The sequence below is a fragment of the Eumetopias jubatus genome, unplaced genomic scaffold, assembly GCF_037043125.1.
Source record: "Eumetopias jubatus isolate StellerSeaLion01/CBP00866 unplaced genomic scaffold, mEumJub1_p1.0 scaffold_124, whole genome shotgun sequence".
Classification (NCBI taxonomy): Eukaryota; Metazoa; Chordata; class Mammalia; order Carnivora; family Otariidae; genus Eumetopias; species Eumetopias jubatus.
The window spans coordinates 363,654-377,108 of NW_028274930.1; the positions used below are offsets into that span (position 1 = coordinate 363,654).

Below are 13,455 nucleotides of genomic sequence, written 5' to 3' on the forward strand. Positions count from 1 at the left end.
AGGGGTCCTATGATAAACTTCCCGGTAAGGATTTACACAAATAGATAGTTGGCCCATTCTACAAGCTAGTATGACTTCTATTGCTGTCAGATGGGAATACAAAGGAGTGTCCCTTCTATGTCCCAAAGTTTATGTTGTTGAGGTCTCACGAGTTACAAACAAAACAGCTGGCTGAAGATGTAGAATGCAGAGGTAATAAAGAAATGTCAGTCAATCCAATATTTATTGTTCACACTCACAGGTGACCAGGAACATCAACTAAGACATGGAGATATGGTTGAATCAATCAACCACAGATGACTTCATCTTCTTGGGCATTTTTTCTCGCAGTCCAACTGACCTTGTCCTTTTCTCTGTCGTTCTGGTGGTCTTCACAGTGGCCCTCTGTGGGAATGTTCTCCTCCTCTTCCTCATCTACAGAGTTTCTCGACTTCACATACCCATGTACTTTTTCCTCAGTCAGCTCTCTCTCAGGGACCTCATGTTGGTTTGTACCACTGTGCCAAAGATGGTGGTAAACTTCATGTCTGGCAAGAAGTCCATCTCCTTTGTGGGTTGTGGCATACAAATTGGCCAATTTGTCTGTCTTGTGGGATCTGAGGGGCTCTTGCTGGGACTCATGGCTTATGACCGCTATGTGGCCATTAGCCACCCACTTCACTATCCTGTCCTCATGAGTCAGAGGGTCTGCCTCCAGATTGTCGGGAGCTCTTGGGCCTTTGGGATAATAGATGGTGTGATCCAGATGGTGGTAGTAATGACCTTTCCCTACTGTGGCTTGAGGGAAGTGAACCACTTCTTTTGTGAGATGCTATCCTTGTTGAAACTGGCCTGTATAGACACATCCATTTTTGACAACGTTATATATGCTTGCTGTATCTTCATGCTGTTTCTTCCCTTCTCCATCATTGTGGCCTCCTATGCTCATATCCAGAGTGCATGTTCTGCTCAGGCTGGCAAAAAGGCCCTGGCCATCTCTTCCTCCCATCTGACACCTGTCTTCCTCTTCTATGGGGCAGCCATGTTCATCTACCTGAGGCCCCGGCGCTACCGGGCCCCTAGCCATGACAAGGTGATCTCTATCTTCTACACCATCCTTACTCCTATGCTCAGCCCCCTTATTTATAGCTTGAGAAACCAGGAGGTGATGGGGGCCCTGAGAAAGGCGTTGGACCATTGCAGGATTGGCAGCCAGCACTGAAGGACCAGAACACCCTGTGCCATCCCTTGATTCTGTGAATTTGAGTAAATAAGCTCTAGGTGAGGCTCTAATTCCTCATTAATAGTGATGATCATAACACCTGCAGGCCTGGAGATGTCTTTTTAAACCCTAACCCTCTCTGTGTCTAGTGAAAAACCAGCTTTTTTTTTTTTTTTTACCAAATATTTTCTGAGCTAGTTCATTTGTAAAATGTATTACCTTGGAATGTAGGACTTTGTAAACCCAAGCACTGTGTAGAAGTAAGACAATGGGATCATTATCACTTATTGTTTAAAACTGGAATGATTTCTACAATTAGAGGAAGCCCTGAGCTTAACTTCCTAACTCATTGCTAAACTCTACCGTTGATTCAGAGCCTACCACAATGCCAAGCAACATACAATATTCCATATACGTATATAGAGATATGATTTGTCTTATTTATCAAAGATATCACAACATATATTAGATGAAATGCATCCAGAGGACAAAACACAAGTTTATAAAATTCTCTTTAGAGAGTGCTCACCCTTCCTGTTCTGTAAGTAGGAACTTTTTTTAATATATAAGCGGGGTGGTTTTTTTTGACTTTTTAAGTTTTTAGTTTAATTCCAATTAGTTAATATACAGTGTATACAGTGTTATATTTGTTTCGGGTATACAGTATAGTAATTCAACATTCCACACGTCACCTTTGCTCATCATAAGTGCACTCCTTAATCCCCATAACCTATGTCACCTATCTCCGCTGTAACCATCAGTTTGTTCTCTATAGTTACGAGTCTATTGCCTGATTTCTCTCTTTCTCCCTCTAAGTCTTTCTTGATTTGTCTTTCTCTTTTTTCTGTTTACTTTTTGTTTTTTTCCTTAAATTCCACATATGAGTGAAATCATATAGCATTTGTCATTCTCTGACTTATTTCACTTAGCATCATACTCTCTTTCTCTATCCATGTCTTTGCAAAGGCAATATGTCATTCTTTTTATTGCTGAATAGCATTTCGTTTACACATACCACATCTTTAGCCATTCCTCTATCTATGGACACTTGGGCTACTTCCGTATCTTAGCTATTATAGATAATGCTTCTATAAATATCTGGGTGCTTGTATCCCTTTGAATTAGTTTTTGTACTCTTTGAGAAAATAGTAGTGTGATTGTTGAATCATAGGGTCTTCTATTTTTAACTTTTTTAAAAGATTTTTTCCCCCTTCATTTGAGAGAGAGACAATGAGGGAGAGAGCCATGAACGGGGGGCAGAGGAAAAGGGAGAAGCAGAGTCCCCACTGAGGGGGAGCCTGACACAGGGTTCAATCCCAGGACCATGACCTGAGCTGAAGGCAGACGCTTAACCAACTGAGCTACCCAGGTACTCCTATTTTTAAATTTTTGAGGAAACTCTATACCGATTTCCAGAGTGACTTCACCAGTTTGCGTTCCCAACAATGTACAATGTTCCTTTTTTCCACATTCTCGCCAATACCTGTTATTTCTTGTGCTGTTGATTTTAGCCATTCTGACAGGTGTGAAGTGATAGCTCATTGTAGTTTTTATATGCATTTCCCTGATGGTAATGGTGATGAACATCTTTTCATATGTTCTTTGGCCATCTGCATGTCTTCTGGGGACAAATGTCTGTTCATGTCCCCTGCCTATTTTTTATTTGGGTTATTTGTGAGACCAGGAACTTTTTACAGACCTCTTGAAGTCTTTATAGTCTTTAAAGAACAAAGTGCAAAGTCTTTGGGATTCTTTTTGAAGATTTTATTTATTTATTTGACAGAGAGACACAATGAGAGAGGGAACACAGCAGGGGGAGTGAGAGAGGGAGAAGCAGGCTTCCTGCTGAGTAGGGAGCCTGATATGGGGCTCAATCCCAGGACCCTGGGATCCTGACCTGAGCTGAAGGCAGATGCTTAAAGACTGAGCCACTCTGGTGCCCCATCTTTTGGGGTCTTGAGGAAAGGGGTAAAGACGTTTATTATCTGACACATAAGAAATACACAGGAAAGTGTTGTATATCTAATCCTCCAACAAAATTAGCCACATTTTATTATTTCAGTTCCTCTAAGAGGAAAATTCGTTCTACTGTTTTCCCTTGGGAAATTATATTTGGAACATAAGTGGCAGAATTTGATCTGTATTTGAAGACACTTTCAAATATCTGTAGTTATCTCTGTACCAGCTGCAATAAGATTTTTTTCCGGAAGAAAATATTCGTTGTTGCATTCAGAAAAAAAAAAAAAAAAAGAAGAACAAACTGTGTTCTGGAAGTTGGACTAAACCACAGGAAAGCATTTGCTTAGTTTTCAGGCTTGGAGAGAATGGAGGGCAGTGACACTAATAGTAACTACAATTCTCAGGACATACCGTGGGTAGGTGACTTTAGATTGTCTATTCACTTTAATTTTACTACAAATATTTTGTGGTGATCATTCTGTGCCTTTACAGACAAGGACACTGAGGCTCAGACCACTTAATGCCCCTACGTTACCCTCATTCCCCAGTTCTCTCCACCTCCCCCTGAGAAAGAGTTTTCTTGTTGGAACAGCTGAGATGAGCAGAGGGCTTCGCAGGAGCTTCCCGTCCCTTGGAGCTTAATTGCCAGAAACTGGGGACAGAGATGTGACAGAGGAGGGTTCTCCAAGGATTTGTGAATATAAAAGTAAATTTTCTTAGTCACAGCAGAGGGAGAGAACAGTAGGTGCAGTGAGGAGTGCCAGGGAATAAAATCTCTCAGCTGGGCCCTGGACCTCACTCAGTGAGGGTTTCTTTCCAAAGGTAAGGTTCTGTTTCCTCATTAATCATGAAACCCTTCCCCCATGGTCCAGCCCACCCCCTGTGATCCCTTTATGGATGAGGGATAAACTTTCTCTCTGCTAAAATTTTTATTTCTGAAAGACTTTTTCTAACCACTAGAGATTCTGCCAGTGTTTGGGCATGAAGTGTTCTCTTCCAGGTTTTCCTGTGTTTCTTTATGTCTCCCATTTTAACCAATCTTAGCATTTCTTCCAAACTTTTCTACAGCCTTTGTGGAAGGCATTTGTTATTTCCTCCCTGTGGATGAGCAGTGCCCCCAATTACCTCACTCAATACCCTTTTTCAAAGGATATGACAGTCTGGAGTTTTCACCACACAAGACTTTCTCCTGAAAATCTCTCCTCTATACCTTTCCTAAGTCCCTCCTGCTTCCATTTCAGCTCCTTTCCTTGAGGAGAGGAAGGTGCACTGAAAGAAACCCTATTGCAGGCCCCACTGACTGATCAGAGCAGCCATCACTTGGTGGTGAAGTCTGCTTTCCAAGGAGGCAAGGCTACAGACTGGGTCTTGTCCTGCTGATTCCCAAGCCCTTCCTGGTGTCATTGATTAGAATGTTTTCATTAAGGCGCTCTTTTCTGAATAATTTCATTTACAATCTCTGTCATCATAATGCTTCAAAATGTTTATCTTAATTCATGATTTAAAACTTTTGAATAGAGGGAAGAATTGTATCATATATTTCTTTTCTGTATGGGGTTGTCAAAGTTTCCCTTTTCCAGTTAAAAACACAACACTCATTCCTTATCAAAGAAACATGTGTCACAGATTTTATTCAACTCATTAATGGATATCTCAGACAGTAAAAGGAGTTCTAGGAAGAAAGGAACTACTAGGCTATCAGAAAATTTAAAAAAATTAAAGAATGGATTGCTGGGAAGATGGTGGAGTAAAAGGACCTCAGTTTACCATGTCCCATGTGTACAACTAGAAAAAACCCACATCAGTGTAAATAACCCAGAAAATGACCCAAAGACTGGGATAATAATCTCCATAACTAATGTAAAGTAGAGGCCACATCGAAGAGGGTAGGAGGGTAGAGACATTGTGGGGAGCTAAATGGACCTAACAGTATCATCCATGAGAGGGAGGGATCTGTGGGTGTAAAGAAGGGAGAGAAATAGACTATTACACAAGAGAACACACAGAGGGAGGACATTTGACTTTGAAAACCATAGGGACCAAATTCTGTGAGTTCTTAAAACCAGTGATTTGAAAATCATTTATCTTAGCTCTGGGAGAGTCAGAAGGCTGAGAGGAAATTGAATTCTACCCTTCAAGAAAAAGCATAACAAATACCTCATAGAGATACAGCATAGAAGCAGCAGTTTGAAAGACACCTGAGGCATGTGGAGGGAGGTGGTATATGCATCTCAGACCATGTTTTGGAGGGACAGAAGTGGTTGGAAGAGTCCTCAAAGGAGTTGGCACGCATCATTTCCACACCCAACCACCCAGGAGCATAAACACATGTCACCTGTGGGAACCAACACAATGCCAACACTCACTAACACTCTAACTTGTTAAGACTGCCACATCCCCTCCCTGTGTTTTGGCCGATATACCTCTTCTAGCCAGGCTTGTCTCACTCCCGGTGCTGCAAGTTCCCTCCCACAAAGGACCAGCACGCAAACCTTACAAACACATATCCCCTCCCATACAGTTTTGGCCAGAGCCCATCCAAAACAGTAGTACCACAAGCCTGGCGGTGTGCCAGTAGGCACAAGTGCTAGGACCACTCCAAAGAGACGCCATTAGGTTTTCATTCATTTTGAGTCTAATTTGTATGTGGTATAAGGAAATGGTCCAGTTTCATTCTTCTGCATGTGGCTGTCTAAATTTCCCAGCACCATTTGTTGAAGAGACTATCTTTTTTCCATTGGACATTCTTTCCTGCTTTGTCGAAGATTAGTTAACCATAGACTTGAGGGTCAATTTCTGGGCTCTCCATTCTGTTCCATTCATCAATATGTCTGTTTTTGTGCCAGTACCATACTATCTTGATGATGACAGGTTTGCAATAGAGCTGGAAGTCAGGAATTGTGATGCCGCCAGCTTTGCTTTTCTTTTTCAAAATTCAAAGAGACGTTCGGGGGTTATTCTGGTCCCATACAAATTTTAGAATTATTTATTCCATTTCTTTGAAAAGAGTGGATGCTATTTTCATAGGGATTGCATTGAATGTGGAGATTGCTCTAGGTAGAATTAATAACTTCACAATATTTGTTCTTCCAACCATGAGCATGGGACGTATTTCCACTTCTTTGTGGCTTCCTCAAATTCTTTCATGAGTATTTTACACTTTTGGAATGCAGATTTTGACTCTTTGGTTAGATTTATTCCTTGGTATCTTATGCTTTGGGGTGCATTGGTAAATGGGATGGACTCCTTAAATTAGCTTTCTTCTGGATTCTTGGTACGGAGGAATGCCACTGATTTCTACGTATTGATTTTATATTCGAGCTAAAGCATGGTTTCCTCACAGTGTTGGGCCTTCGAAGAAGGCGCCCGGAACTTAGGCCTTCATGCACACATGCCCGAGGAGTGCTGGCTTCGTGACACTCGAGTTCATTCGAGAGGTGACTCTGCAAAGAGCCGTTTCTCTCGCCCAGTGATTGAGGGGATGGTTGCCAGGCTCTCACGCACGCCACTGGAAATACTTCCACCGAACTCAAAAGTGACACTATTCTAACTACCAAACGATACCTCTACACTGCTGATTCTTCGACTTAGTCCGGTAGCGATGAGACCTCCAGGCAAAGCAGGGTCGCAGGGCCGGCTCCCTGAGACAAGTGGCGAGTTGTGTTCTGCCTTCTGCCCCATCCAGAGTCTCCCTCAGAATATGCTTCCAGAAGCCCTGCCCGTGTTCCCACGCACCCTCGCGGCCAAGGGCCTACATTCTCAGGAAAGGCTACTTGAGGCGGAAGAACGGGTTCTCTCCAGTGTTGTCTTTTCGACAGGGGACTGGCTGCCTTTATGTTTGCACGCACACACGGGACCACAAGACTGCCCTCATGAAACAAGAGGTGGGTGAGAGCTGCCTGCTGCACGCTCCTGTTTCTCACTCGCTGTCACGGATGGGACCCGTTCCCCGGTCTCTCCTCCGCGAGCGCTGTCAAATCCCTCCAGCTCCAAGACCAGCAATGCTAGCTAAAGTTCGGTAACTCTACCACTTGCATTCTTCGTGGTAGTGGCCGGGTCCCTAAGGCATCCAGACACACAGGGTACAGCCGTGCTCACCTCCCCAAACAAGAGGGGAGGTCGAGAGCAGCCTTCTTCACAGGCCTCTTTCACAGTCAGGGTAACGTCCAGGTCCCGTTCCTCATGCTTCCACCAAAACACACAACACGTGCAGTTGGCACTCAGGAAGGGCGTTCTTGGCTGAGGCCCGGGGTCCTCTAACGTTGTGTTCCTTGGAGCTAAGGTGGATGGAACTTAGGACTGAACGCACACGGGGGGGGGGGTGGGTGGGTGCAGACGCCCCGGCCTCGCGAAATAGGAGTTGAGTCGAGAGGTGCCTTGGGCCCAGTGCTTCTTTCTCCCTTGGAGTTCTGCCGGCACACACTCCCCAGGTTGGCAGAGCAGCACAGATGAATAAGAGGCCGCCCTGAGGAGAGTCTCCATGAGGGGAAACTGGGCTTCCTTACGGGCTTGTTTCTTCCAAGGCAGGGTTGAGCACTGAGCGTTCCAACCACACAAGAGGTGGTGTTAGCTTCAGGTAGGAAGAGCCGAGCCGAGGGGTGCCTGCCTTCCGCACCGGCCTGCTTCTTCCTCGCTTTTACGAACGGGAGCCGTGCGCCAGGCTCCCACCCACGGAACACTGTACCCGCCTTCCACCCTCAGAGAGGTCGGCGCTAGCTAAAGCACGGTTTCTCCACACAGGTTATGCTTTGAGTTAGTACGCTAACAATTAGACCTCCCTGCAGAAGTGGAACCGCAGGGCTGCCTTCCTGAAACAAGCGGGGAGTCGAGTCCTGCGTTCTGCCGCAGCCAGAGTCGCACTCAGGAAACGGTTTGGGACTCACTTGCAGTGCTCTCACGCATGCACTCGGGGAAGATGGGATCTTTGCCCAGGCTTTCGCGCACACCCAGTGGAAGTGCTTCCACTGCCCGCAAGAGTGTCGCTACTCTAGCTACCACACGGTCCCTACAATGCTGCTTCTTCGAGGTAGTCCGCTAGCCATCAGACCTCCTGGCAACGCGGGGCCGCAGGGCTGACTCCCTGAGACAAGGGGCGAGTCGTGTTCTGCCCTCTGCCCCATCCCGATTCTCCCTCAGAATATGCTTCCAGAAGCCCTGGCCGTACTCCCGTGCACCCTCGCGGCCAAGGACCTCCAGTCTCAGAAAAGGCTACTTGAAGCAGAAGAAAAGGTTCTCTCCAGTGATGTCTTCTCAAGTGGGGTGGCTAGCTTTTCGCCTGTACGCACACACGGGGCCACGCGACTGGCCTCATGAAACAAGAGGTGGGTGACAGCTGCCTGCTACGCGCTCCTTTTTCTCACTCGGTGTCATGTTTGGGACCCGTTCCCCGGTCTCTCCTCCTCGAATGCTGTCAAATCCCTCCAGCTTCAAGACCAGCAATGCTAGCTAAAGTTCGGTAATTCTACCGCTTGCATTCTTCGTGGTAGTGGCCGGGTCCCTACGACACCCAGGCACACAGGGTACAGCCGTGCTCACCTCCCCAAACAAGAGGGGGGTCGAGAGCAGCCTTCCTTCACAGGCCTCTTCAGAGTCAGGGTAACGTCCAGGTCCCGTTCCGCCTGCTTTCACCAAAACACACAAGACGTGAAGATGGCGCTCAGGAAGGGCGTTCCTGGCTGAGGCCCGGGGTCCTCAAAACTTGTGTTCCTTGGCGCTAAGGTGGATGGCACTTAGGATTCAGCACACAGAGGGGCCGGTGGCATCGCCCCGGCATCGCGAAAGAGGAGTTGAGTTGAGAGGTGCCTTGGGCCCACTGCTTCTTTCTCCCTTGGAGTTCTGCCGGGACCCACTCCCCAGATTGGCACACCAGCACAGTTGAAAAGGAGGCCGCCCTGAGGAGAGGCTCCGAGAGGGGAAACTGGGCTTCCTTACGGGCTTGTTTCTTCCAAGGCAGGGTTGAGCACTGAGCGTTCCAACCACACGTCGAGCGGTGATGTCAGCTTTAGGTAGCAAGAGCCGAGCTGAGGGGTGCCTGTCTTCCACACCGGCCTGCTTCTCCCTCGCTTTTACGAACGGGAGCCGTGCAAAAGTCTCTCACTCACGATACTGTAAAAGCCTTCCTCCTTCAGAGAGGTCGGCGCTAGCTAAAGCACGGTTTCTCCACACGGGTTATGATTTTAATACGCTAGCAATTAGACCTGCCTGCAGAAGTGCAGGCTTGCTTTCCTGAAACAAGCGAGGAGTCGAGTTCTGCGTTCTGACGAAGCCAGAGTCTCACTCAGAAACGGTTTGTGACTCACTTGCAGTGCGCTCACGCATGCACCGCGGGAAGATGGGATCGTTGCCCAGGCTTTTGCGGACACCCACTGGAAGTGCTTCCACCGCCAGCGAGAGTGCCGCTACTCTAGCTACCACACGGTCCCTCTACACTGCTGCTTCTCTGAGTTAGTCCAATAGCCATCAGACCTCCAGGCAAAGCGGGGCCGCAGGGCTGGTTCCCTGAGACAAGGGGCGAGTCGTGTTCTGCCTTCTACCCCATCCCAAGTCTCCCTCAGAATATGCTTCCAGAAGCCCAGGCCGGAATCCCAAACACCCTCGCGGCCAAGGGCCTGCAGTCTCAGGAAAGGGTACTTGAGAGGGAGAACGGGTTCCCTCCAGGGTTGTCTGTTCGAGGGGAGTGGCTGCCTTTACACCTGCACGCACACACGGGGCCAGGCGAGTGGCTTCATGAAACAAGAGGAGGGTGAGAGCTGCCTGCTACACGCTCCTGTTTCTCACTCGGTGTGACGGTCGTGAACTGTTCCCGAGCCTCTCGTCCTCGAACCCTCTCAAATACTTCAGGCTTCAAGACGAGCAATACAAGCTAAGTTTCGGAAACTCTATCGCTTGGATTGCTCGTGTTCAGTGGCTGGGTCCCTAAGGATTCCAGACACACATGGTTCAGCTGTGCTCTCCTCCCCAAACAACAGTGTGTTCCAGAGCAGCCTTCCTTCACAGGCCTGCTGGTGAAATAGGAGTTGAGTCGGGAGGTGCCTTGGGCCCAATGCCTCTTTCTCCCTGGAAGTCCTGACAGTACCCACTCCCCAGGTTGGCACACCAGCACGGTTGAAAAGGAGGGCGCACTGAGGAGAGGCTCGGTGAGGGGAAAGTAGGCTTCCTTGTGAGCTTATTTCTTCCAAGGCTGGGTTGAGCACTGAGATTTCGAACCACACCTCGAGGGGTGGTGTGAGCTTCAGGTAGCAAGAGCCGAGGCGATCAGTGCCTGTCTTCCTCAGGGGACTGCTTCTCCCTCGCTTTTACAAACGGTAGCCATGCGCAAGGCTCTCACACACGGTACAATGTACCGGACTTCCTCCCTCAGAGAGGTCGGCGCTAGCTAAAGCACGGTTTCTCCACATGGGTCCTGCTTCGAGTTTCTTCGCTAGCATTTAGAGCTGCCGGCAGAAGTGCAGGCCTGCTTTCCTGAAACAAGCGGGGAGTCGAGTCCTGCGTTCTGCCGCAGCCAGAGTCTCACTCAGGAAACGGTTTGGGACTGACTTGCAGTGCTCTCACGCTCGCACCACGGGAAGATGGGATCATTGCCCTGCCTTTCACGCACACCCACTGGAAGAGCTTCTACCGCCAGCAAGAGTGACGCTAGTGTAGCTACCGCCCGGTCCCTCTACACTGCTGCTTCTTTGAGTAAGTCAGCTAGCCATCAGACCTCTAGGCAAAGCGGGGCCGCCAGGCTGGCTTCCTGAGACAAGGGGCGAGTCGTGTTCTGCCTTCTGCCCCATCGCAAGTCTCCCTCAGAATCTGCTTCCAGAAGCCCTGGCCGAGCTCCCACACACTCTCGCGGCCAAGGGCCTGCAGTCTCAGGAAAGGCTGCTTGAAGAGGGAGAACGGGTTCCCTCCAGGGTTGTCTGATCGAGGGGAGTGGCTGCCTTTATACCTGCACGCACACACGGGGCCAGGGGAGTGGCTTCATGAAACAAGAGGAGGGTGAGAGCTGCCTGCTGCACGCTCCTGTTTCTCACTCTGTGTGACGGACGGGAACCGTTCCCGAGTCTCTCGTCCTCAAACCCTGTGAAACCCTCCAGTTTCAAGACGAGTAATGCAAGCTAAGTTACGGTAACTCTATCGCTTGGATTCCTCGTGTTCAGTGGCTGGGTCTGTAAGGATTCCAGACACACAGGGTTCAGTTGTGCTCCGCTCCCCAAACAAGAGGGTGTTTCACAGCAGCCTTCCTTCACAGGTCTGTCGCGAAATAGGAGTTGAGTCCAGAGGTGTCTTGGTCCCACTGCCTTTTTCTCCCTGGAAGTTCTGCGGGATCCACTCCCCAGGTTGGCACACCGGCACGGTTGCAAAGGAGGCCGCGCTGAGGAGAGGCTCCGTTAGGGGAAAGAAGGATTCCTTATGAGCTTGTTTCTTCCAAGGCAGGGTTGAGCACTGAGAGTTCCAACCACACCTCGAGGGGTGGTGTGAGCTTCAGGTAGCAAGAGCCGAGGCGATGGGTGCCTGTCTTCCGCACCGGCCTGCCTCTCCCTCGCTTTTACGAACGGGAGCCGTGCGCGAGGCTCTCACACACGGTACACTGTACCCGCCTTCCTCCCTCAGAGTGGTCGGCGCTAGCTAAAGCACGGTTTCTCCACACGGGTCCTGCTTCGAGTTTCTTCGCTAGCAATTAGAGCTGCCGGCAGACGTGCAGGCCTGCTTTCCTGAAACAAGCGGGGAGTCGAGTCCTGCGTTCTGCCGCATCCAGAGTCTCACTCAGGAAACGGTTTGGGACTGACTTGCAGTGCTCTCACGCTCGCACCCCGGGAAGATGGGATCATTGCCCTGCCTTTCACGCACACCCACTGGAAGAGCTACCACCGCCAGCAAGAGTGACGCTACTCTAGCTACCACAAGGTCCGTCTACACTGCTGCTACTTCAAGTCCGCTAGCCATCAGGCCTCCAGGCAAAGCGGTGCTGCAAGGCTGGCTTCCTGAGACAAGGGGCGAGTCGTGTTCTGCCTTCTGCCCCATCCCGAGTCTCCCTCAGAATATGCTTCCAGAAGTCCTGCCCATGCTCTCACACACCCTCGCGTCCGAGGGCCTGTAGTCTCAGGAAAAGTACTTGAAGAGGGAGAACGGGTTCCCTCCAGGGTTGTTTGTTCGAGGGGAGTGACTGCCTTTATGCCTGCACGCACACACGGGGCCAGGCGAGAGGCCTCATGAAAAAAGAAGAGGGTGAGAGCTGCCTGCTACACGCTCCTGTTTCTCACTCTGTGTGACGGACGGGAAACGTTCCCGAGTCTCTCGTCCTCGAACCCTGTCAAATTCCTCCAGCCTCAAGGCGAGCAATGCAAGCTAAGTTTCGGTAACTCTATCGCTTGATACCTCGTGGTAAGTGGCTGGGTCCCTAAGGATTCCAGACACACAGGGTTCAGCTGTGCTCTCTTCCCCAAACAAGAGGGCGTTCCAGAGCAGCCTTCATTCACAGGCCTGCTCGCGAAATAGGAGTTGAGTCGAGAGCTGTCTTGGGCCCACTGCCTCTTTCTCCCTGGAAGTTCTGCCAGGATCCACTCCCCAGGTTGGCACACCGGCACGGTTGAAAATGAGGCCGCGCTGAGGAGAGGCTCGGTGAGGGTAAAGTAGGCTTCCTTATGAGCTTGTTTTTTGCAGGCAGTGTTGAGCACTGAGAGTTCCAACCACACCAGGAGGGTTGGTGTGAGCTTCAGGTAGCAAGAGCCGAGGGGATGGGTGCCTGTCTTCCGCACCGGCCTGCCTCTCCCTCGCTTTTACGGACGGGAGCCGTGCGCGAGGCTCTCACACACGGTACACTGTACCGGACTTCCTCCCTCAGAGAGGTCGGCGCTAGCTAAAGCACGGTTTCTCCACATGGGTCCTGCTTAGAGTTTCTTCGCTAGCATTTAGAGCTGCCGGCAGAAGTGAAGGCCTGCTTTCCTGAAACAAGCGGGGAGTCGAGTCCTGCCTTCTGCCGCAGCCAGAGTTTCACTCAGGAAACGGTTTGGGACTCACTTGCAGTGCTCTCACGCTCGCACCCCGGGGAAGATGGGATCATTGCCCTGCCTTTCACGCACACCCACTGGAAGACGCTAGTGTAGCTACGACCCTGTCCCTCTACACTGCTGCTTCTTTTAGTAAGTCAGCTAGCCCTCAGACCTTCAGGTAAAGCGGGGCCGCCAGGCTGGCTTCCTGAGACAAGGGGCGAGTCGTGTTCCGTCTTCTGCCCCATCGCAAGTCTCCCTCAGATTATGCTTCCAGAAGCCCTGCCCGAGTTCCCACACACTCTCGCGGCCAAGGGCCCGCAG

The 13,455-nt window shown here is 49.7% G+C and overlaps 1 protein-coding gene across 1 annotated transcript; it reads left to right on the forward strand.

Annotated features, from left to right (window-relative positions):
- The first annotated feature begins 265 nt into the window (after positions 1-265).
- Positions 266-1,201, forward strand: LOC148161584 (olfactory receptor 2V2-like). Its single transcript, XM_088020728.1, has one exon. It carries the CDS (start codon positions 266-268, stop codon positions 1,199-1,201), a length of 936 nt encoding a protein of 311 aa, XP_087876854.1.
- Positions 1,202-13,455: the final 12,254 nt, after the last annotated feature.

Bases quoted from the DNA above. Each gene is read 5' to 3' on its own strand.
- LOC148161584 (XM_088020728.1), top strand. From the start codon at position 266: ATGGAGATATGGTTGAATCAATCAACCACAGATGACTTCATCTTCTTG.